This window comes from Saccoglossus kowalevskii, chromosome 15 (genome assembly GCF_978046115.1).
Source record: "Saccoglossus kowalevskii chromosome 15, keSacKowa6.1, whole genome shotgun sequence".
Taxonomy (NCBI): Eukaryota; Metazoa; Hemichordata; class Enteropneusta; family Harrimaniidae; genus Saccoglossus; species Saccoglossus kowalevskii.
Genome location: NC_140655.1, coordinates 13,808,669 through 13,832,868, shown reverse-complemented (window position 1 = coordinate 13,832,868; position 24,200 = coordinate 13,808,669). Strand labels below are relative to the sequence as shown.

The 24,200-nt window shown below is 34.5% G+C and overlaps 1 protein-coding gene and 1 long non-coding RNA gene across 2 annotated transcripts; one reads left to right on the top strand and one right to left on the bottom strand.

Moving 5' to 3' along the window:
• Nucleotides 1-6,114: 6,114 nt before the first annotated feature.
• LOC102810199 (death-associated protein kinase 1-like) lies at nt 6,115-21,344 on the bottom strand. The gene is made up of 13 exons (XM_085508446.1): nt 21,321-21,344; nt 21,030-21,128; nt 20,814-20,912; nt 20,154-20,252; nt 19,254-19,352; nt 18,550-18,684; nt 17,722-17,829; nt 17,482-17,598; nt 17,038-17,298; nt 15,247-15,370; nt 11,898-12,061; nt 11,054-11,242; nt 6,115-8,075 (listed from the first exon to the last, which is right to left on the bottom strand). Exons 1-13 carry the CDS (start codon nt 21,342-21,344, stop codon nt 6,843-6,845), a joined length of 2,751 nt encoding a protein of 916 aa, XP_085364572.1. The 3' UTR covers nt 6,115-6,842.
• A 689-nt stretch (nt 21,345-22,033) lies between these two features.
• LOC146733968 (uncharacterized) lies at nt 22,034-22,822 on the top strand. Its single transcript, XR_014931674.1, has 2 exons — nt 22,034-22,155; nt 22,649-22,822. It is a non-coding gene; the product is annotated as an uncharacterized LOC146733968 (long non-coding RNA).
• Nucleotides 22,823-24,200: the final 1,378 nt, after the last annotated feature.

Below are 24,200 nucleotides of genomic sequence, written 5' to 3'. Positions count from 1 at the left end.
GATTATCATCTATACTCAGCATGTACTTGACTTCTGTGATCTAAACTGATGATAAAGTTGTAAGTAAATGCATGAATAATTCATTGTTTATGTACTTCATACTGTATGCAACATTATATGCCATCGATATGTCCGATACACAATATAGATATTTTAACATTACTGTCTGTAAATGAGAAAACAGTATGGTACAAATTATATCGTTAACTTTTTAATTGTTATCAGTATCGATGAAATGCATCATGCTAAATCTAAGCTCTGAACTATTTTGAGAGAAACCATTATTACGATGAAGTGTTTACGCATACGGTAATGGTATCCGACGTTAAAGCATACGTGTTAGCCAGTCGACTACATTCAGAATAGGTCAGGCAACAAGAAGCTCTGACGAACATGTTAATGTATGTTAATATTTGATGAATGTTGGTGGTAACTGAATTATTCGATGACGAAGTAGGGTTTTCGCATAAAAATCAACCCTCCTAACCACAAACACTGTTTAGAAATGCCGAATGGTTTAACAATGGGAACAAACCGAAGCTGAACAGTCTACGTTTGGTGTTTTCAGCTGATATGACGACTATGAAAACAGGTTAATCCCAGTCTGAATGGTCTACGTAAAACTTGTTTTCGTATTTTTATACATTATTCACATATACAAAAAACTAAAGATTAGTCTCATGTTGACTTGAAGATACTCATCTAAATCATTTACTGTAACAAATCCAGTGTTACTGAAAATAAATAATTTAGATTCTTTTCAGAGGTGAAACTGTATTTTTTTAAATAATGAAAAATGAACTCGTGAAATGTATCGTACCATGTGTGTATAATTGATGAAGTACCTTGTTTGCTCCCAGTCTACGACTGAGGTCATTATGCAATTCGTAATTCCTATATTTAATATATATAATATCAAATATTTAGTGGAGGAGATAATATCTAAAGGACAAAATCACCAACGTGATTGATTTTGCTACTTTACATGGAAACTATTCTTACTCGTACAAGTGTTGTAGCTGAGTGTGATTCGTTCAAATTTCTTCGTGTAAACCGGAAGCTCGTAATTATGATAACGGTGACTTTTAAAATATCAATCTTTACCCGAAATATAAATAAGAACTGCAGTTCTCAAAACAAAAGTAACATTTTTCAACCAAAATTAATAAAAAAATAAACACTGAAAGGGAAACATTGAAACACACATCACTAAATGATGAAAACAGACTGCGACGGACAGTTATTCAGATACACCCCCACCCACCCCTTCTTCGAAGATACAACCGGATAGACCGCAAAGTATTTTTAAATTTATTTTTGACAGATGCATTTCATCCATGCCTGTTTCGAGTGGAACATCACCTGATGGTGTAGTTATCATCGCTCACGTGACTTGTAGCATGTATTAAATTCGCCAATTGGCGTTCTTAAAATTCTGTGATTACGTCATAACCTAGTTATGTCGTGATATACAAGATCAGAGCACCGACAACTCCAAATATGCGACAAATTGACTACCAATACTACGAGTATTCACAACAGTCATTTGATTGGCCGAAACTCTCCGATTGAAAAGCTATAGTACACAATTTCCGTACCTGTTCAGCCATGACAAGCCATTATCACCCTGTAATAGAAGTCGACGAAAACGTTTAATCAAAAGGTGTAATTCACCATTACTTACCATCCAGTTCAAAAAAGGCGTATCCTTTTGAAATCTGATACATAGTTTCGAGCGGCAAGCATTTCATTGTCAAATACCCGACACATTTCCCCCGCTATACTCCTGCGCCTAGTCATGGAGCTGTAAATCTATCGCAGTCATTCGACAGCTAACGTCAAGGAAAATAGGGTCGGTTCAATTTAGGTCTCATGCTTTGTCTGTGTTCCTGTACAGCAGTTGTCTAATTTCGTATCAGTCTATTACATATTTTTACACATATCTGTACTTCTAGACCAACGTAAGTAACAATGAGTACCCCTTCGTTTACAACAATCAGAAATGTTTAGTTCTCAGGCATGCTGCATGACCACCTTTCTCACTGAGATGTCGTCTATCAACCAATTGTCAATATATTGTACATTGTTTGCATCTGTGCGATCAATGGCACGTGATTTTTAACTGCATTGTGTATGATTTGTTACAATTCTCCAGATGCACCAACAAACTACTTTGAAGCCCAAAATAAGCTAATCAGTGGATATGATTTCACACTTTACCTACAAAAATCCTTTGTTGGAGAATAAAGATGGCGGACTACATAAAGTTGAATATCTAGAAAATGAAAAGAAATATAAAAAAAGTAAATTGCATTTGTGGAGATCTTTCATCTGGAAGAATTGTTTTAGCCTTGACTTCCCATTTAATCTGCACGACGTGATATCGAATCCATGGTTAAAAATACCCATAATCCAGGGTGTGTGTACATGTGTGTATTTTTTCAGAGACATTCTGCGCATGAAAAGGTTTTGAAGTCATCATTCTGCAAATCGATCGCATTCTGTGAAATAAATTTTATAACATCTATGCAATGTCTAGACTGAGACATTGTAAACATTGCTGCCGAATTACATCGTGATTCCAGGCCCAGTGTGGTGATCGCGAGATTGTCTGAGGCTGAACAAGTGTGTTTTTCGTAGTTTTTACCGGAGCTAATATCCAGGATGAAAATGATGACGTTAAAATTCAGTTATCAAAGGTTCAGATTTTGTGCTCCAAATACGCGCTGCCAACCAAATAAAAATCTGTACAGTAATTTGCACACCAAGGGTTCGGGGGGGGGGGGCGGGGGGTATGTAAAGTTATGTACCACGCGTGCGCCACATAAGAATCAGGTAACAAACAGGCTAACAACCACCCGTGGCTTCTTCGTAACCGTCTTTTAACTGTCAGTATCCATTATGCTTAGGGCAGTGAGCACGGGACATAGAGTAGTATAACTTTATTAATCAAAAATGGTGTATTCGTAATGGATAATGAACACATTTATGAATTTAAAACCTGGGGAATGTGATTAAAAAAAATTGTGAATTGCCATTTTAAAAATGACTTGTACAATACGCTCACTCCAAGTGAACGACTCTAAGAGTAACATTACAATATATAATTATATTATAAAAAGTAGATAGATTTCATAGTTGTATCAAAGTTTAGTCTATTGGATGGCATTAGAGATACCAAGTGAGCCAATGTAAATTGGATAAAAAGACACATTTATCTCTGGAAATATAGATGCCAGACCAATGTCCAACTGCACCAAGATTATACATTGATTGATACTATACAAGACAAGACATTGTTTAAGATGATAGATGTCAGAATGGCAACGACTGACATCGGACATACAAGTTAACTATACCTTGCCTTTTCATTTCATTACAGGTAAAGAAAAATATAAATAGTGTCAAAATACACTGAAAATTCAAGTTAGAATAGAATAGAACACTTGACAATTCTTTTTTGGTTTCTACACATGTAAAAGGAAGTAACGCTAATCAATGCCAAGATAACTGGAGTTTAGGACGGATTTTTTTTTTATCTCAGCTGGATAATAATGACCAGCAGTACCAAATATTGTCAAATATTTTGAGTCGCTTATTTTGTGTTCTTTGAATCTTCAAAATTCAACCTATACGACTGCTCTTTAAGGTAGCAGGATAGTTTTTTTGCATGAAAAATATAAACACCTATAATCCGAATAAATTTTACAAGAAACCATACAATCTATATATGTTTGGAAAGCTCTTGACTTGTATTTTCCTATTATTAATATTTTGTGAACATTGTGTTTGTTTTAGCGTCACGTGATTCTGAAAATCAGCGGGGCTGATAATTTAACTAACGTGAATTCAATTTTAATTGTCATCTCTACAGTCATTCATGCGATCAAAAACTTTACACTGTTTTGAAGCAAAGGTCATGAAGTTTAAATCCGTATTTCTATTTTTTGCATTAAGTTTTTTTTTCTTTCCGAAAATCACAAATTTCAAGCACGTTTTTTGGTGTTAAAGTTAGAGTATACCGGTGGTTTGCGCGAGGTTTGTGAAAAAACGCAATAGAATTTTGCAAATATGTAAATACGGATATGAAGCCAACATATCCAAGAGTAAGAAAAGCTAAACGGGGACATCGTAGCGCTATTCCCTGAAACGCCATTTAAAATTAGGTCAACGGTAATTGGCAAAAACCGAACACCGAGAAATCGGCACTTTTATGATTTCAAACTTCAATCAACGTTAACTCCCGTTTTAGCAGCAAAATTTACATGGGCTAATTGTAAATGAAATGCTTTGAAAGTTGTTTTCGAGAAAAATCATGAACCGACATTTATATCTGTGAAAAACTTTGTTTTTTGGCCGTTTTCTTTCACGCTATGGAGTTTTGTGACGGTCTGTGCTGATAACGAACGGTGACGTCATTCATTAAAGCTTGGATTATGCAAAGTGGGCGGTTCTGTTTGCGAGTAACAAACAATACAGACACTACACTTGGCAGTTGAAGTGTTTGCAAATACAGTGTATTTATTTTTGGGCCGTTGTGTTTGTAAACTTATTAGTTCAAGCATGCCACGAGTTTCGGAGTCTCCTGGAGGCAGCTCGTACATACTGGCGATAGGGTGGACCCGTTACTGGTTGAGGTAACCCCCGAGGTAACCCCTAATAGCTTGACAGTTTCACCAGAGCGCGCCGTCCCTTTCCAATCGCTCGCATTCCAATGGCAGCTTTTCTATTTATTTCGAAAACTGCTTCCTTTTTTCGGGATGACGGGAAGCTAGGCTGGCTCAGTTTTGATCGAATACAACCAATCTCCTTGCGTGCAAAGAAATTCAAACTGACTGCCTAGACCGTGAAGCCTGCGCTCCACTAGTGAGATATTGCCTACTTTGCAAAATTGACAAATCTCTTTTTCTAGGGCGCCATTCAACAGTGACATGTCAACGAGTCGAATCTCGCCGTTTTCAAACGATCGGCCGTGACATTCACTCTCACTTTCTTCTTCTACGTCGGAAGGTAACAATATTTTCCTGCGAGATACAGACATCTCTCGAACGTTTTGAACAGGAGTATCACCCACTATATCGAAGTCTGATTCATCGGACTCTCAGTGTCACGGTAACAATTTCTTCGCCCACTTCATGGCTGACACTGGTTTCGACGGGGAAATCCGTTCTATACGAACCCAGCATCGTCTCTTTCAACATCTTTTTTGACAAGAGTGATCATTCTTTTGACGTTTTTCTTCTTTCTTCCTCGCTTTCTTTTTCTTGAAAATTTTCGCGTGCTTACTATCTCGTCCATAATTAGTGAATGACAACTAAACTAAAGAATTACTGATAACCCTCTCCTTCTTTGCATATTTTGCACATTAATGAAGGAAGCTGCCCTGTTTTTTAATTGGTGTGAATAGAATAATTGTAAAATGTGACCCAGTGATGTATGCCGGCATGTAGCATTTCCTGTGCTTTAAAATCAAATCCCGCAAAACAGAGTTTTACCGTCACTTGACAGTAACCTCGGGTCTTATACTTGTAGATGAATCTCTTCAATATTTAATTGTAACCGGGCTCATTGTTATCATCTATAAAAACTACCTAGATTTTAGATGATCCTTTATTTTTTACCGAAGTCGTACGAAAAAGTCAACCCTTGCCTTGCGTGAAACACTGGCCCAATATCCGATGTCAAGACGTCGGCCCGGGGGAGGGGGGAACGCTACTATTTCGTTGCCGTGCGTTTTGTTCGCATGAGCACATTAGATAAAACAACCAAGTATTTATCAGACAGATTTATTACATGTAACATAATTTACGAATTTAGAAAAACCTAAGCATGCAAGTATGCCTACTTGGTGAAAACTCCTTTGAAAAATGGATTATATAAACCAGGTCCAAGCATATTATTATCATTGATCAACCTTTACATGTAGTTTGTGGCCTGTTATCAGAATTTTCATGCAATTCATAGCCACCACAGATGGCCGTATTTTATTGTTTGCAACCATATTTTGTAAAAGGGAGCCCCCTTCCAATGTAACTGCATTACTTCTGGACTAAGAAACTAACCCTATGGTCAGGCACCTTTCAATGACAAAGCCAAGAAAAAATATTACAGAAATTTATTGTTAGTTTTTATTCTGTTAACATATAATTACATTGAAGTGGTACATTCATGTACTTTTTTGTTTATTCAAAAGCGAGTGTTTTGTCTTTGTTGTATTTCCTTGTCTAGAAAGGCAGCAGTGCACATGTCTTATCAGCTGTGTGTAAACTACAAACAGATATCTTATCAGTTGTTTGTAAATAGCAAATAAAGAAAGTGGCCCAACTTAAAACTATTTACCCTCAGTTCAGTTATGTTTGTAAACCATGCATATTAATGAGATGCACTAGTTTGGTGTACACTGGATAAACAAAAACTTGGCCATTTGTTTGCACACAAGAAAAAAATCAGTTTACTTGTACAAGATATTTTTTTTTTCAATAAAATAAAAACACTAATGTATGTAGCATGCCTTAGGGAGCTATTCGTGTGATTTTCAAAAAAAAATGTGAAAAGTGCCCAAAAAACTATTCTGCTACCTTAAGGATCTAAGGTTAGGTATTTTATTTGTACTTTACATATAAACTATCAAAGCAAACATGTTAGCCATTTTCGAAAAAAATGCATTATAAATTGTTCAATAGTTTCAGGACTCTGATACATCTTGGTTTGGAGAACTGATGTACAATTCCATGGTTACAAATTGGCATGACCTTGCAATTAAAATTAAATTAAAGCAAAGCTGTATCTGTGTCGAATACAATATTCTCAAATGTGGACTTTACTTGAGATTCAATTCCAAATTATAAAGGTTTTCCTTCCGGATACTCAATCATATCTTCAATGGTACTTTTTACGATATCATTTTCTAGGTACATGTTGTTGATTTCCAGAAGATTCTTAATGCTGCTCTCATAATACACCTTGCCATGTGTGCTCCTTGTAGTAGGATTTTTTCTCTTTCTTGCTGTCCAGTTTTCAGACCACTTGTCCAGTAGTTGATCAGTAACATCTCTATCTAGCCTGTATGCACGTGCAGCCATAGTACGTCGTCCAGAATCATCTATTCCCATGTACTCTGCCAGGAGTCTGTGGTCACGACCATTTGGAATTTCGAGTTCAAGTTGATATACCAATTTCCTCCTTGCTTGGTGCTCCATCCATTTCACATCACACTGGATACCATATTCTTTCAGAATTGTCAGGTCAAATCCTGGAACCAGTAAATCACTTACCTCTTCTTCTATACCAATATTTTCATTATACACCGTAGTTTTCATATCTTCTGCCTGAAGTATTTGTTCGATGGAATAGGATACAACTTTATTGAGGTCATGGTGGTTTCGCAAAGAGTAAGCACTAAGGATGTGAAATTCCACGTCCGCGCCAGGGCTTGTGGCATGTAGAACCTGGCGAATAGTAATCGTCACCTTTTTCATTAATGAGTAACACTCTCCATGCTGATTTCTACGCTCACACCTAACTGCAATATTAACAGCACGCTTATCAGCAGAAAGAAATACCAGCGCTTCAACGATATCACTCACTTTGATACCATTTTTCCATATACCGCTTGGTGGCCGTTTTAATTTTGTATAAAGATCATGGAGACGAGCTTGCAGTTGTGGAAAAAAATTTGGAGAAAACATATCAGCAAAAGATTTGCATTGAAACCTTCTACCAAAGTAAAAGTTTGTTTCGTGTTCCTTCTTCCACTGATCTTGAGGCATGTCTACTGATAGTAAATTCGGTATAATGTATTTGCCTTCATGACCACCACCATAATCATCTTCCCCTAATGGGACAATTATTTCAAATTGTGACAGCAAGTTTATCAACAAGTCCATGTTTGCTTCTTTAACAAGTACATCTTTGATGTCATCAAAAGTATATACAGTCTGCTTCTTTAACTTCTTTGTGTACTGTACAAACAAGTCAGTTGCCATGAGTGGTCCGATTATCCTATGACAAAACCACTGTGAATCAAGTATTATTACATCTTCCATATTTGACTTGGTACTTCTGATAAACAGGATCTAAAATCAAATGAAAATAATGACATGAAAATATATTAGATAGCGTGTCATGAAATATTAAATTAATAAATCTTCTCAAAGGCTAACTACAGAAGGAGATATTAAGGTATAGATGCAGGTTCGTGGGCACTTGGGAGTGAATTTTCTTGTTTTTTTGCTTTTTATTACCCAAACAGCCTTGGCTATAGACTGTTAACATTTCGCAGCATTATGAATAGTGGAAAATACTCAAAAGACGAGTTAAATATAGAAAACAGGTACAAACATTCTCTCCTCTTTTGAATGCTTAGTAAAATTTAGCAAGGCTGTACATAAATAATCAAAAAGAAACATGGTAAAAAAAGTAATGACGGGATCTCCATATTATGCACTATATTTAACTTTTTACAAAAACATAATTAAGGTTTAAATTTGGAACTGTTACAGCCATTTTAATTATGAGCATTGGCAAACTTCTTACTGAGTAAATGGTTATGCAAATTAGCCATTATCTCCACTTGTGTTTTTCAGTTTACCATGTAAGTTCAAATCTAAATAGCTCGCACAATTCTTGTTTATTTGAGTGAAACTTTCACACAACGTTTATCAGTTGTCTATTAACAAAAGGACGTCCAAGCGTATATGTAATATGTTTTGTTTTCATATTATAAAGTTGTCAAGCAGGATGCGTGCCGTACATTCGATCCCGGTCAGTATTTCACACTTCGAATGTCATTGTTCGAGAATGCAAACCTTTAAAAATAAGCCCAGACGTCTTTTTTGTTCGTAGAGACGTTGTCAAAATAGTATGAAAATATCAAGACAAAAACTGTGGGAGCTACTAGTAATTAATTTTCAATCTCTCCAACCAACCAGAAAACACGAACGGAGATAATGCCTGTTTTATGAAAATGACGTTGATCGTCCACAAAAATGGATATTGCATCACAACGACATGCATCATACACTGATAATGTTCAATTGTCAGATAAAAAAATAAAATAAAAATATTTACAATACGAGGGAAACGGACGTAAAATCGTCCGCGTTGAAAAATTGCTTGAAAACTTTCATGGCGTCGTGTTATCATTTCCACTTAGGGAGGGGCACAATGGATTACGTAAAGCCGATGAGATATTCATACAGTTATATAAACATAGCGATCGCCATTGGGTGGGTCATGGAAAGGACTAGTACTACTACCTTCCATGGGTGGATTGAGTCTAATTTATCTTTCCTCAAACCTTTAAAAATATACTCTGTATGACGCAGTTTTTCACGATCTCCGGTGAAATTGACTGTGCGAAGTTAGACGACCAGGTTGAAATGGGCCGTAATATTTTGCTACACAACGGCTATCGCAGTTTTTGTACTCAATCACTCAAACGCCGGTGAGAAAAGGTCGAAATGGAAGACAACTATTGTAAATCGAAACAGGTTTCATTCAACTACGAGCAGACGAAACGGGTTGATACAAATTAAAACGAACCCTGACCTCTGGAAATACCTCATTCATAGAGTGCCTTAGTACCAGAGGTCGCCGAGCACAGCTGTACAACGTACTTGCGACATTGCTACAGATGCATGCTAGCTGACAAGGGGGTTTCCGATTAAGGTAACCAAGATGGCATCGCAGAGTGCGTGATTTTTCCGCGGTGTTTAAAAACAGCATCTCGTTGCCGATGTTTCTGTAATTTCCGGGGTACTTTTTATTTTTAATTAACCGAGCATTTAACGTTTGTGTATTTTGCCACTTAAAAGTTAGTTATCGATGACAGCACAGCAATGGTGTTTATCCATTGCATCGCAATGCTATCGGCACGGTGATTGTTCAGCGAAACGAAAAATGTATAATTAGGAAGTTTTATAATGCCTTCGGAGAAAAAAAAATGCGTGAAAAAAAAATACTTAACAGTACACCACTGGAAGATGCCAGGCTAGAAGTTGTCGACAAGTTGCGAGATAAGCGTGAACAAGTTTACTTATCATTTACAACTGTATGTTTTTTGTATTCCGCTTGCATGCTTGAAGCGTCTACGTCTTGTCCGTTTTTGTTTTTTTTTGTAGTTTGCGAGATTAGTTGATAGCGCTTGAGGTAAGTTAAACAGGGTCGCGGACAGGGAGTAACACATCGCTGTAACTGAGGCCAGCAACTCATATAACATCAACAGTGACTTGTCAATCAAAGAGCAACGTAGACAAAATTTCGGTACTTTTAATCACATACGCGTGCCTCGGTTCCCTATATTTTAAAATCGATTTTTGAGTATGTTCCAGCATTGACAATGCGCCGAAATTTTAACACTAACTAGCCAAGACTGTCTAGGTTAGGAAAATCAAAAAAAAAATCACCCCTAGTGCCCACGAACCAGCATCTATACCTTAACAAAACAGACAAGTATTAATTTGCATAACATGCATTTCCTGTTGACAGGACTACTGTTGGTATAAAAATTCTTGGCATATGGTGGCCATTCGTTTATTCTATTGTATTGTACAATGCGTCAATGAACTTGAAATTCAAAATGTTTAAAATGAAGGTTTTGCTGTTTTATTTATTGCAACGAAACAAAAATTTACGCGTTTGAAAGTAATGCCCCTGAGATGCATTTGGTAGTAATTCGTTTATTTGATCTTCAAAAGTATAAATGTTTGATTTGTTATAATAAATAAAATCGCAAAATATTAGTGATTTTGAAAACCTGTGCATCGTTTTTAACATTCTGAATCCAACACTTTGCCCTAATCTCAAGTTCATATATGCATTATACAATAGAATAAACGAATGGCCACCATATGCCACGGATTTATGAAGATTCTCGTAAACAACATAAGTATCAGCTAATAAATGTTTAAAAATAAAGATACACATGTCTTTGTAATGTATTCAATATGTATGTTTATGTGCGACATTTTACGGATTAGGAATACTATTTATTAATAGGTTGAGTATATGCCTTCCAGAAACTATTTAAACCTTTCGTTAATAACATAGATACCTCTCCATAATCATAAAGATACTCAGTTGCTTTCCTCAGGAAATCTTCTTCTATTGATGAATTGATGTCTTGTTTAACATTGATGACAAAATCTGTCCAATACATAACAGGAAATAATTTACGTTCCTCAATCCACTTTTCCTTCATATGAAGTATTTTTGCACATATTGCTGGCATTGGTTCTGATATCTACAGAGACAGACAACAATACCTTAACTCACTAATTTAATGCATAACTTTAATTCATATGTAAGACAATCAATTCAAGGAACATTAATGAATGTAATCCCATATTTGTATCATACATGTAATTTTTGCTGTTTTCCCTGAAGTAATGATTTAGTGAAAATAAAATCCAGTGAATATACCATTTTTCCCTATATTTTACATTCAACTCGGTAAAAATAAATTCCATACAAAACATCCAAAAAGTCTTTTCAGCGAAAATTAATTCCAGCTAAAATAAAGTAAAATACAGTACTACAATATACACTTCAAACATGTAGGCTAGTTAACTGAGATTATTACTTGATATTCTTATCTTATCACGAAAACAAAAATCGTGCAATTCTAATACTGTGAAATGACTAATTTTCACTGGGTTTAAATTTCGCTGATTTACCATTTCAGGTTTTTTTAGAGGGGTTTAAAGTCATGGCTTTATCAGTTAGATAATGTGTTCTATGCTAAATATTACATTTTCACTGAGTTTTAATTTGACGCATTTTCCAGTCAGCGAAATAAGCAAAATTAAAACCCAGTTAATAATTAACCCCTCTACAGTACTACCCCGGTACATACACATATTTGAATGTATACACGGAAATATGTGTAATATACTTACCTCAATCACTTGTTCTTTCCTATTTTTCAGAAGTAGTCGCAAAGCATCCATACTAGAACTATCATAATCATGTGCATTGAGAACCAATACTTTATCTATGACATTTATATAATGACCAAATATCTTTATTACCTCCTCTTTTATTGTTTGAGCCATTTTGATAGCTGAAACAAACAATAGTCTTACCCATTATATACATATATTACATTTTTTGTGACAATGTTAAATTCCACTGAGCAAATGAGGGTCTTTTTACTTATTCAGTGAGAATGCAGATAGTTCATTTTTTAGTGCTCTCCTTCCAATTTCCTGACAACCTTTTGACAACAAACAGAAATAGCGAGAATATAAAAAATTCGCAATGACATGTATAACAAAATATAGAAGGCATGCTAAACATGTTAAAAATTAAGACATGTCATGTCATTGCTTTTCCCCAGACCTAGTCAAATTCTTTTTCGATATGCATGCATATCAGAGGTATATATGTTTTTGTAAAAGTAAAATTGTTTTAAAAGTGGCTGCCATGCATCAAAACTTGAGAAACGGTTATAAATGCGCAAGGAAGTAGACACTGTGTCATATTATATGTTGGACTTGTCTTCCGGAGCATGCAATGAATGATGGTAAAAAAAATTCAATATCTGTGAACATATAGGGCAAGTCCTATAACTTGCATGTACAATATATCCTGGTGTTTTATAAAGGCTCTGAATAACAGTGTCATAAGAAAATGTGGAAAAAGAACGTTACATAAAATAATTGGAGCAAGCATGCTTTGCATGCTGATTTCAGAGTACCTGGGAAAAATGCTTCTTTACCGATTGAGAAGTCAGAAAATATTACATAGCGCACTTGGGTATGAGATGTTAAAAAGGAACATTTTCGTCATTGATACGTTTGTAAATGTATTGTCAATTTAGTGGCAAGGCGCTTTACATGGTTGTGAGTTTGACCCTCATGTGTGGATGTTTATATTTTTGTAATATGCGTACCTGTGATGTGTACCTGAGTGGAAACTTAAGGTACAGATGCAGTTTACCTGACAGGTATTTTAATTAGACAACCAAGAGGACCTCCCTTGTCCACAAAACTATATTTTCGGAAGCTTATTGTATGAATTATAACATTTTGTAAGTATTTATTGTATGGACACTGTAGTTTAAAATATGCACAAAAATGTGCTTTTTTGGTCAAAAGTGATTTAAAAAAATTAGATTATAAACCATGCCTCTGTTTCCTGTCAAAATTGGTTTACAGGTACATCTTTTTATTATTTTATTACAAAGCAAAAGGCCATTGGCCCAAAGAGCAAATACAGTTCCACTTAACAATTGTTACAATAAAGAAAACAAAAATCATTTAAGTTCTGCTTTTCATGGCGAAATAAACATAACTCGCTAACTGATTTAAAATTACATCGTTTCTTGAATTCATGAGCGAGATAAATTTGTTGTAAGTGGGGTTGGTGCGGAACCATACAGGCAAAAATTCTGCTCTAATACGTTGATAACGATGGCAAATAGCTATAAAATGATATTCGTCTTCAACATAAAGTTGATTTCGTTCAACACAGTATTCACACAATCTATTATCGAGGGGAACATTTTCATGTCTTCCCTTTTCAATATGCAAATTGTGAGAAGAACAACATAACCTTGACAATGCAGCTCTGAATTTGAAAACATGGATGCAAGACAAATATTTTTCTTGTTCAAGTGACGACTTAAAACCGAGATAGGAACGGAGTTTGGGGGAAGAAGCAGTGTCGTCGTGCCATACTTGTTGCGCACAATTTTTATTTCTTTGTGTGAACTGCGAAAGAAATACACTTTTCGAGCCTACACCTTGGTTCAGCCATACATGACCGAATCCAAAGCAAAATAGCAAAATTTTTACATTAAAAGCCCAATTTACCGACGTTATAACACGTTGGTTGGATAATCTTTTAAAGTAAATAACATAGAGAGGAAAACGACCACATTCGCCAACAGCTGATAAATCGCTTGAGTTATTACTCACACCGAGTAGAAATTTACAAAATTGATTCTGAACTTGTTCAATTAGAGGAGCGTTCTCGTAACCCCAGATTTCATTACCATATAATAAGATTGGCACAATGATGGAATCAAATAATTTGAATGAATCAGATGTGGTCATACCACCAAGTTTTCGAATCAATATTTTAAGTTGAAACATTGCTTTTTTACCCTGTGCTGATTGGTTTACTATGAAGAAAATGCCGTCTTGAAAAATGTCTACAAGTTGTCAATTATGCTGGGCAGTAGCTAAAATTTCACTAATTCCAGTTTATGCATAAATTAACACCCAGGCTAGTTGTATGTGCGATTGTTGTAACACTATTCAACCAAAAAGAATGCCCCGACAGCGTTTTGAAGATAAACACATTGTCAATCATTTGTGAACATTTGAATAGAAAAGGTCAAAGCATCTAGGAGCTATGTTATGTGCACTAAAAAGAAGCTGAGATAATTGCTAATTTGTATATTTTATAGTTGAGTAAAAATATATGCTGATTTACATCACCATTGGATTTAACAGAATTCCACTAATGATTTTAATTTCAAATTTTCACAGAATACAGATGTTCATACAAGCCATAAAAAAAATATAAAAGTGAAATTTGTCAAAATTTGCAAAATAAACTGCATCTCTACCTTAACTGAGTACGTCATACTGACCACGAATACCTACTTGGCTATATATGTATGACATTGTCTGTGATGTGGTGAATTTGGCTTATGAATGTTCAACAAGTCACCTTGGGGGAACGTTAAGACGATAGAGCCGTTGACTGTGGCGTACTGAGGTGTGCAGTGGGAAAGTTCTTGAGAACTAGTGTGTGCATGTTTATATGTTCGTAATTTGCCTGTACTTATATTTCTATTATTGAAATTTTGACAACTGAGGTACAAGAATGGCAACTGAAACTTGATGTATATGGTGAGTTCAAAAGTAACAACAAAAAAGATATAGCAGTATTTTTTCAGTTAAAGTGCACTTGCACTCATTAACAAGCTTAATGTGCTTCTTGCACTGTTCACATGTTGAATCTGAATTTGTCATTTTTTAGCAGAGACAAACAAAACAGTGATCTCTGTGATGCACTCAGGATAAAAAATAAATTTCATTTTTTACATTGGTTTATTTTATCATAAAACCACAACATGTATAATTCACATTGCTTCTTCATGCCACCAACTGTGAGTAAATTCATTTTAAGTAAGTTAACGACATCATGATTGCAATGAGGCAGGGTACAAGAGAGTTGTAACTAAAAAAATAAATATTGAAATACAGTTCACAAATGATAGGAAGTTTACCTTACCTTCAGACTGATAATTAAACTGTTCCGCCCAATCACCTCTGCTTGCTACTAAGATTACAGTCAGTTTAACTCCAGACAAGCATGATGGGTTTCTAACTTTCAGCATTTGAAACCAGTTAATAATCTGAAAATAAACAGAAATATCACTTAAACTTTTCATTACCAGACTTTCTCGCCCAAAATTTACTTGTTCCTTGTATTCTTCAGTATTTGTCAACAGACAAAATTTGCTTAAATTTTCAGTTTTTACTCAAAAAATATTGCTATTTTTGTCCCAAGTACAGATTATAAACATGATTATTCTGTGAATTTGTCATGACAAGCCATGCATGGGCACAGTCCCTGTTATTTATCAAATCTAAGTTATATAGTTTTGTTCATAGTCACATAGTACAATACTTGTCAATATTGAGAGATATTCCACTGGAACATCATTATTTGAAACAAAATGGCCACCGGTTGGCCATTTTAAATTGGATCGTCAAATCAATATATAAGTATAATGAATATATAAAATTTGAACATAATCAGTCAAAGCACCTATAAGATATATCTTTAGAACTGCATTCATTAAAACAATCAGGGAACCATTATGTCTAATGTATGTACCAAGCTTGAACAAAATCCATCCATTTTTCACTGCAAACAATGACTGATTAGGTTTCTGGCATGGGATTTGATCTTCCACTTGTAAAGTAAACTTAACTGCTACACCCAATATAAACTATATACACTTTGAAGAGAAAAACAGAAATATAATTTTTGGAAAATCAATCCATAAATGCCAACTATACCTATAACTACACAGATTAATTAACCATATATATAAGTTTGGTAGCAATCGGCTGAATATTATTGAAGTTATCGCACCAACAAAAAAATTACAAAGTTGAATGACAGACTTTTTGCCACTACTATGACTTTCCCTTTATGTGCGGTGTTCATACTTGAAAAAAACAGACCAAGGAATGCCTTAGAAATAGTTGGATGACATATTTAAATGTTGTTGTTTCAGGGATTTTGGGACAAAAAATTATTTGTTGATTATCAATCCTCAAATTGAAAAACAATTAGACATCCATATTCATAACATAATATCTTGTCTGTATAGCAATTCCGATCATACAACCCATTAAACTTTGCCTTAGCACCAAAATTGAACAAATATACCGATAGTTGTAAGTCGGCCATTTTGTATCACATCATGAAACTAAACACATGTATCAGTAAACCCATCATGTGTTTCACGTCAATACTAAAATTGAAAGAAATCAGTCCCTGCCTGAAAATTAAATGCCTGATGACATATTTAAATGTTGATTGTTTTTAGGACAAAAATGGCTGGCTCCATATCAGACAGATGTTGAAAATGTTCATCTCATCCTCAGAATTTAGACATAACTGATATAGTTACCAGTGGTGCCCGATTTTTCTCACCGGCATCCACTACCAATATTCATAGTTTCAACATTTTGTAAACCATTTCTGTATGTAGCATCAAAGGTTCTGTTAACTGCATTCCAATTAATTAATGGGACAATAATGAATTGAAAATCACATTGGTATTCCCTGTGGGGTCTCCACTTGTAATCTCCGAAAAAGCTATTCAGTTTGAATGCATGTGTTGATACATAGATTTGGCCATTAACAGACAGATAATGATGTCAGATAGATCATGACTGATCATGACTAGTTAAACTCAAATATGCACATGTGCTTTTACTGAAACCTGCACTTTAAATTATTGGTGTTTTCAGAATGAACCATCTTTTAAAATAATTATCTTCTTACCCGGTTCATTTCTCTCTCCAAAATATCCAGAGGTCTGGTCACCTTCCCACTTACAAAGTCACAAACCTGGTACATTGCAATTATAGTAGCTTTATTTGCATGTAAAAACATAGCGTGACTGCAGAAATAACTCTCTTGTCCTGCCATATCTAATATAACCATTTTACCAACACCTGGCAATTCTTCTTTGGATATGTCAATGCCTGGGGTCAGCACATACTTATCTTCCCCTGGTGCAGGACCAGCTTTTGATTCGGATGTCTGGAATATGAGAAATATTTCATAATATAACTCCATACAATTTTATGATGGCAATGCAAACATGTTTATTTTTGTTAATCACTGATATTAATATCATGTCATGTATATTTAATGAACATGTGCCTATAATTTGCCATTTACACCTGATCATAAGCATAAAACGTGATCATAACAAATACTCACTTTGAGTAGGGAGTTCTTTAGAGTAGTTTTACCTGCACCTCCATCTCCACACAACAGTAGTTTTGATGTGTCAATGGGGATTCCTGGTTCAGTTTTTAGTTCTTTATAGACTCGTGCCTGTAAATTTAGAACAATTGTCCTGGGTAAGGTTGTATATATATTAGGTAATTGCTGGTTGGCAGAATATATATCAGTTTAGTATTTGACATATATGATTGAAAAAACAAAACAAAACAATACCGCTTTCACTTTCATCAACAATATCTCAGCTCCCTTGAAATATTCATCCATGAGATCACTTTCTGTACCAATTTTAGACCTCACATACTCAATTGGGGTCTTGCCGTCCTACAATTTAAATTGAAATGCTATTATTAAAACTTCAAGTCACTTCAACAGCATCTGCAAATTAACTTAATATACTTAATAATACCTCTTCAATTTTAAGTCTCCTTTCGACAAGACACATTTATTACATTGACATATCTGCAAGCTACGAACTACATTTTGTAGAGATCAACAAATCAGAGAAATATCCTATCTGATAATGGTGGAGAATATCCTGCAAAAATGTGCTTTATTCATAGCAAATGAATCCAGCTAAAATCTAATCATATATGCGTGAAGGACAAATTAACTCATGCTAAGAACATTTAGCATTAACTTTTGAAGTTATTTGGTAATTCTTGTTTCCATGTTGTTTCCATGCTTTCCCAACACTGATTAATACTTTCTAGGGTAACCCCTCCTGCAAATTTCATGAGAATCCATTAAAACTATTTTGAGTTATAAGTGAAAAATCATTCCTGAAAGTGCTGTTTCCATGGAAACCATACTCAGATCTCTACCAAAACACAGAAGGCATCCCAAACCCCCATCACTAATGCAAATTACATATTCTCACTAATACCTCTAATGTGATAATACTCCATCAACAACTTTTTGAGTCATAAATAAGGAAATTCCTGAAATTGATGGTGACATATTTAACCTGGAAATATATATTCATAATTCTGCTCATTATTTATATTCATAAGTGAATCATAAGCATACAAGTAAATTACAAACCTTATTTGGTGTTATCATATCAATATTATTGTCCAGTAAAATCGTCATGATATTCAATGCATTACATTTATCTTGTGATGTTGTGAGAAATGGGCTGTACACATCTATTATTGCAAACAGTGCATTCTCTTGTTTCTGAAAAATAATATTGGAAAAACATGGTTTCTGTGGTGTTTCAAAACAACTGTAAGAATAACTGGAAAACAAAAATTCAGTAAAAAACAAAACTAACACATTTAATGTGACAGTTTATGATTGCGTTATTGGTCAATTACAATTATACATAATATGTATAATGCATGTACCAAATTTGAACAAAAACTGACAAAATACAAAATGGCTACCAATCAGCCATCTTTGATTGAATCAGTAAATCACTGCATGTGCAAATCCCAGATAAAGTACTAGACACATGCAAAAAATGAACAGATTTGGTCCACAAGGTAATGTAATATGACTCTGGAAGGACGAAGAATGAATTATAAGTCCCCGCTTTGAACTTTGTTCAAACAGGGACTAAAAAGTGGGGGCACATGTTAGAAGAACTGTGCAAAATATTTCCTTTCACTTAGTTAGCTGTTTTTTCAAGACGCTTCTACTACTATCTCAAACCTTTTTAAATTTTGCAATATTTTTCCCACATTTCAGGTGAAGAGAATTCTGTTTTTTGGATTGCACCAAATTTACAAGATGCGTAAACTAACCTTATTACGGTGACTAACATCTGCTGATTTAGATAATAAGAGTTTAACAACGTCCAATGAATTTCCATAGCATGCTCTCATCAGTGGTGTGTTGCCAATCTGTAATGTAAAATCAAAACATACAAATTTATTATCAATCTGCAAATTCAACATTATACCATAATTTTATGCATAAGAAATGTTTTTGATTGATCACCAGCAGGTGATTTTCCGTTCAACTATGCAATTTCTCAAGTTGCGTGAAAGAGGCACACCGAACATCTGCCGCAAGAATCGAACGATTTGATTTTGAACTTGGATTGCTTTATTTGTAAGCTCACATCGAAAAGCTTATCTTTGACAGGGGAACATTGCGTTTGAATACACTTACTTCATCAAAATTGAACATCATCAAATGTATACAGCACATTATTAAGCATGGAAATACCCCCCAAAATACTTCGCGTTTGTCGAATCCCACGCGATGTTTGACGCCACTAAGACGCTATGACCTTTGTTTGTCCTGTTTTTACGTTCGATTTCATGCATAACGCGGGATCTCGTAGTAAATGGAAAATGGTCTCTTGGCCAAAGATTATTGAAAACGAAAAATTAATCACATAAATGTATGTACATGTAATGCTTTTAATTTTATCAATGTTGTAAATAATTTGTTTAATAATAATAATATCAATAATAATTCAGTTAACTTTAATAAGTTTTGTTATGGATCGTAAAAGTCAACTTCCACCTTTCAAATTCCAACACTGTTACTTAAATTTATCTTATTTTAATTATATGAATTATAGAATGTACACATTGTTTTATTTCACTAAATTCTGAGTGAAACCACTATTTGTTACAATTCCACAATTTAGTGGTGAATTTTTACATTGCATAAATCCATACAAGTGTACTCACATCTTCGACAATATTGGGATTGGCACCATTGTTTAATAATAAGTCAACTATGGGTATTTTTCCATACCATGCAGCACAATGCAATGGAGCACGCTGAGCCTGAAAAACAAGAGTACAATATAGCTTTCATTCACATTGCAATTTAGTAAATTTTCATTAGTTTTCATCGCTAAAAATGTGATTTATTCATTTATTATGCACCAAACCCATTACGATATAAATATATCTTTGGATGATGCATAGTATACACAAAAGCTGATGTTGATGCGCATCCTCACAATGACGCTACAAAATATCATAATTTATTTCAATATCATAAAACTCGTTTGATTTGATCTGCTGAATATTTTGTTCTTAATTGATATTTTATTATTTAGATGACAGATTAAATCATACTATCCCTATACATGAACCTCGAAGCAAACATATCTGCATAGATCCATGCATGTGTGTATACTCATGATTTCCCAATGTACCTGTTTCGAAATATACGTGTATGTACTTGGAATTGGCATCAGTAAAGTATTAGTGTATTCTTATAAATATGCTTAAAAGTTTGTTTTGGTTTTATCAATATGAAGCTAAGCATAAAATGGAATAGCTAACAGTTGGACATTTATACTTATTGACTTAATACCTATGGTAAAACAATATACTTACTGCATTGACAGCATTCACATTGGCACCTTTATTTATTAATGTCTCCACTGTAAGTATATGTCCATTCCGTGAAGCACTATGTAATGGAGTGTTTCCGTTCTGGGAAAAAAACGAAAACATTACATGTACATTAATTTGCATTGTAATATCGTTGTGCCACTAATCTGATGAGTTTATGCTCATAGATGTTACACATCAACAAAAGAATATACTCACTGTATTGACAGCATTTACATTGGCACCTTTATCTAATAGTGTCTTCACTGTAAGTGTATGTCCATTTCGTGCAGCACTATGTAATGGAGTATCCTTTCTCTGGGGGAGGAATGAAAACAATCAATCATTTTTGAGCAGGCCAATGAGTTAGCTTATCTCCTGCATAAGCTTAAAAGCCAATGCTACAATTTATTTCTGCACCTTGCCTAATTGATTTAATTTAGGCTATTGACAGCTTGTTAATTTGCATTTATTAAACTAAGCAATGTCAAAACATGATAATTTATAAACATTTGCAAATGATGGTAATGGCATTCCATTAGATACATTACTGTCTGATTGTTAATTTCATAATGGAGTCTTTGTCAATGGCATAGATCTAGCTGGCATGTATAAAGATGCATTTGATTTGCAGACACAAAAGAAGGATAATAATGTCAATAATTTTATTGAAACAAAAATAATTGGCAAATGAAACCATTATTCATTGCCTTTGCACTAAATTTAAACAAAATCGGTTAGTGTGCCAGAGAAAAATCTAAAAACAACTAAAAAATAAAATAGTTTGTTATATGTCACTGAAACCCCAAAAATTGGTCAAAAAGTGTCAGAGAAGTTAGTAAGGGCACTTGAAAATAAAACCTGAACATGACAGTCAGTAAGGATTCAAATCAAATCACATAAAACATGGAGTTGTGATAATGTCAGAAATTTGTCAAAGATCATAAACATTTATGATGATATGAGATAAAGATCTCATGAGTAACACATCAATGAATAACCCAATCTGATTAAAATCTGATGTAGTGTACGGGCTTTAATTATTTTGGCTATAAACTTATTTTAATTTTAATTTTTATTACTTTTGTTATTAATGCCCTTTTATTTTATTTTATTTTTTTACTTTGATTTTGATTTTGTTAATTCCGCCCTACCTACATCTGAGCCGATGCCTATGTAACGAGATATCAACGAGACCCACTATCGACGATTTTTGTCAACGAATCACATACCTCCTTCTATAGCGCACATGATGACGTCACCGGGTGGAGTCGGGTGGCAAACACACTCAAATAAAATGGCGGATTATACCGACGTTAGCGACCGAGAATAACACGGCTTTTCGGTAAGTTTATCATTGTCAAATGCAACGAAAGTCATTTTTATGTTAATATTGTGGCTCGAATGGTTCGACTTTAGATCGTTATTTTGCATAGTTATTCTGGGAGTGACGATTTTGTTTCCGCCGTTTCGACCGAACACCAGTGTCTTTTTCCAGTCGCCTGCCCTGGAGACGGGTGATGTTTTGTTGAAGATCGGGCCAACATCGTCTACGGTATTGAAACCGTAGCTGTAAATATTCATCAAATTGTATCATCATTTTGTACATTATACAATAACTCTTTATTAAAGTAATTGAGCTGATTTGGACTGGAATAAAATATTTTTTATTAGAACACATCGCAATTGATCAGGAAATATTTTTTTGCTCCAATTTTCTGCGTCGATGCCGTGGGCCGGTGACCGTTATACAATTTAAAATCAGTTTGCATTGTTTACTATAGCTGTTTACAGTGTTCTAATCATTACGATTTACTTATTTTTTGCTTCCATTCTAGATAATTATGCTCAGTGATGTAAAATTGAAGCGATGACTGAATGAACGAACCTTGGTTGGCGAAGATGTATCTGGAAGTGTACACATTTGTTGGAAGTGAAAAAAATATTCAATGTAATGACAAAAATTGTAAAATGCTGTGGAATTTCTTTAGCAAATAAAAATATAATAGCAATTTTCTATTAATGATTTATTCAAGTGGGCAAAATATAATGTACAGAAAGATTGCCCGTAAAGTATCGCTACACTGAAAAGTAAGCAACCGACAGCCTGTATAAAAGGGGGGCTGTGATTGGCTGTTACTTATGCGAGATTTGAATGGGACTTACATAGGCGTCGGATCAGATGTAGGTAGGGCAGAATTAAAAAAAAATCACAAAATCAAAACCAAAGTAAAATAATAAAATAAAAGGATAGCCACAATAATTAAAGCCCGTACACTACATCAGATTTTAATCAGATTGTGAATAACCAATAGCATCACAGAATAAGTGGGTGCTTGGAAATGTTCTATTGCATAAACATTCAGAATCGCAAAGCCGATGTATTTAACATGATTTGCGAATATGCAAGGACACAAACGGTCTGACATGAACACAAACCAGGTCTTTCACACTCCCTAATTTGCTATAAGATTCCTAGAAACATAGGTTTCTTTTGCAATTTTGTTATGATATCACAATTTGCGTGGCTTCTTCACTTTGTGTGTGATCTTCAAAACATATCACACCCTTGCATACCCTAATCTTATAAATTAATATATAATGAGGTTATTACGAGGATACCTCAAAGTATGCACAAAGACAGTACAGCTGGAGTATCAACCGACAAGCAGCAAAGGTTGATGCACAGCGTACTGTCTGAGTGTATATTTTGGGGTATACTCGTAATAACCTTATTATTATACATCTTTTCCTTCCAGGGATACACCACACCATGGGAATGTCGAAATCCAAAATTTTTAAAACAGAATCAGCGAACTTCTTTGTGTGGAGTTCGGTCAAACTCTAGTGGCAGCCATGTTTGTTTTTATTATTAGAGGATGCTTACGCGCATAATCATTCCATATATGGAATTCGCATTTCCTACTATGATAGGATGAAAATACCCTGTAAAATACCACAAAATTACGGCATTCTGTAACTTATGGTGTTACAGTGTATAATAATACACAATATCAGCAAATCAGGAATTATTCAGCCACAAAATGATTTTTGAGAATTATGGATTATATTTGCAATTTAAAATGTGTGAAAACAATTAGTCGATAATCGCATACTATAATATTCTTATTGTGTAATATTATCACGATTTAGTGATGACCTCAGACACATATATACACCATAAGTATACTCACGTCATCGACAGCACTAATATCAGCACCATTATTCAATAATAATTCTGCAACTGATGCATTCGCTCCAACCAAATGTAATGGAGTCAGCTTCCACTGTATGCAAATGAGTCACATGAAAGTTGATAATTAGCAATGAGGAATCACTCTGCTGAATTAATTAATTGTTTAATTTATCAATTATTTGATTGATTTAATG

Excerpts from the sequence above, each read along its gene's own strand:
- LOC102810199 (XM_085508446.1), bottom strand. The coding sequence starts at position 21,344 with ATGCCATTACCATCATTTGCAAAT. Across the intron at positions 17,830-18,549 it reads ATATGATAACACCAAATAAG|GACGGCAAGACCCCAATTGA; the intron begins GTTTGTAATTTA and ends TTTAAATTGTAG. Across the intron at positions 11,243-11,897 it reads GGAAAGAACAAGTGATTGAG|ATATCAGAACCAATGCCAGC; the intron begins GTAAGTATATTA and ends CTGTCTCTGTAG.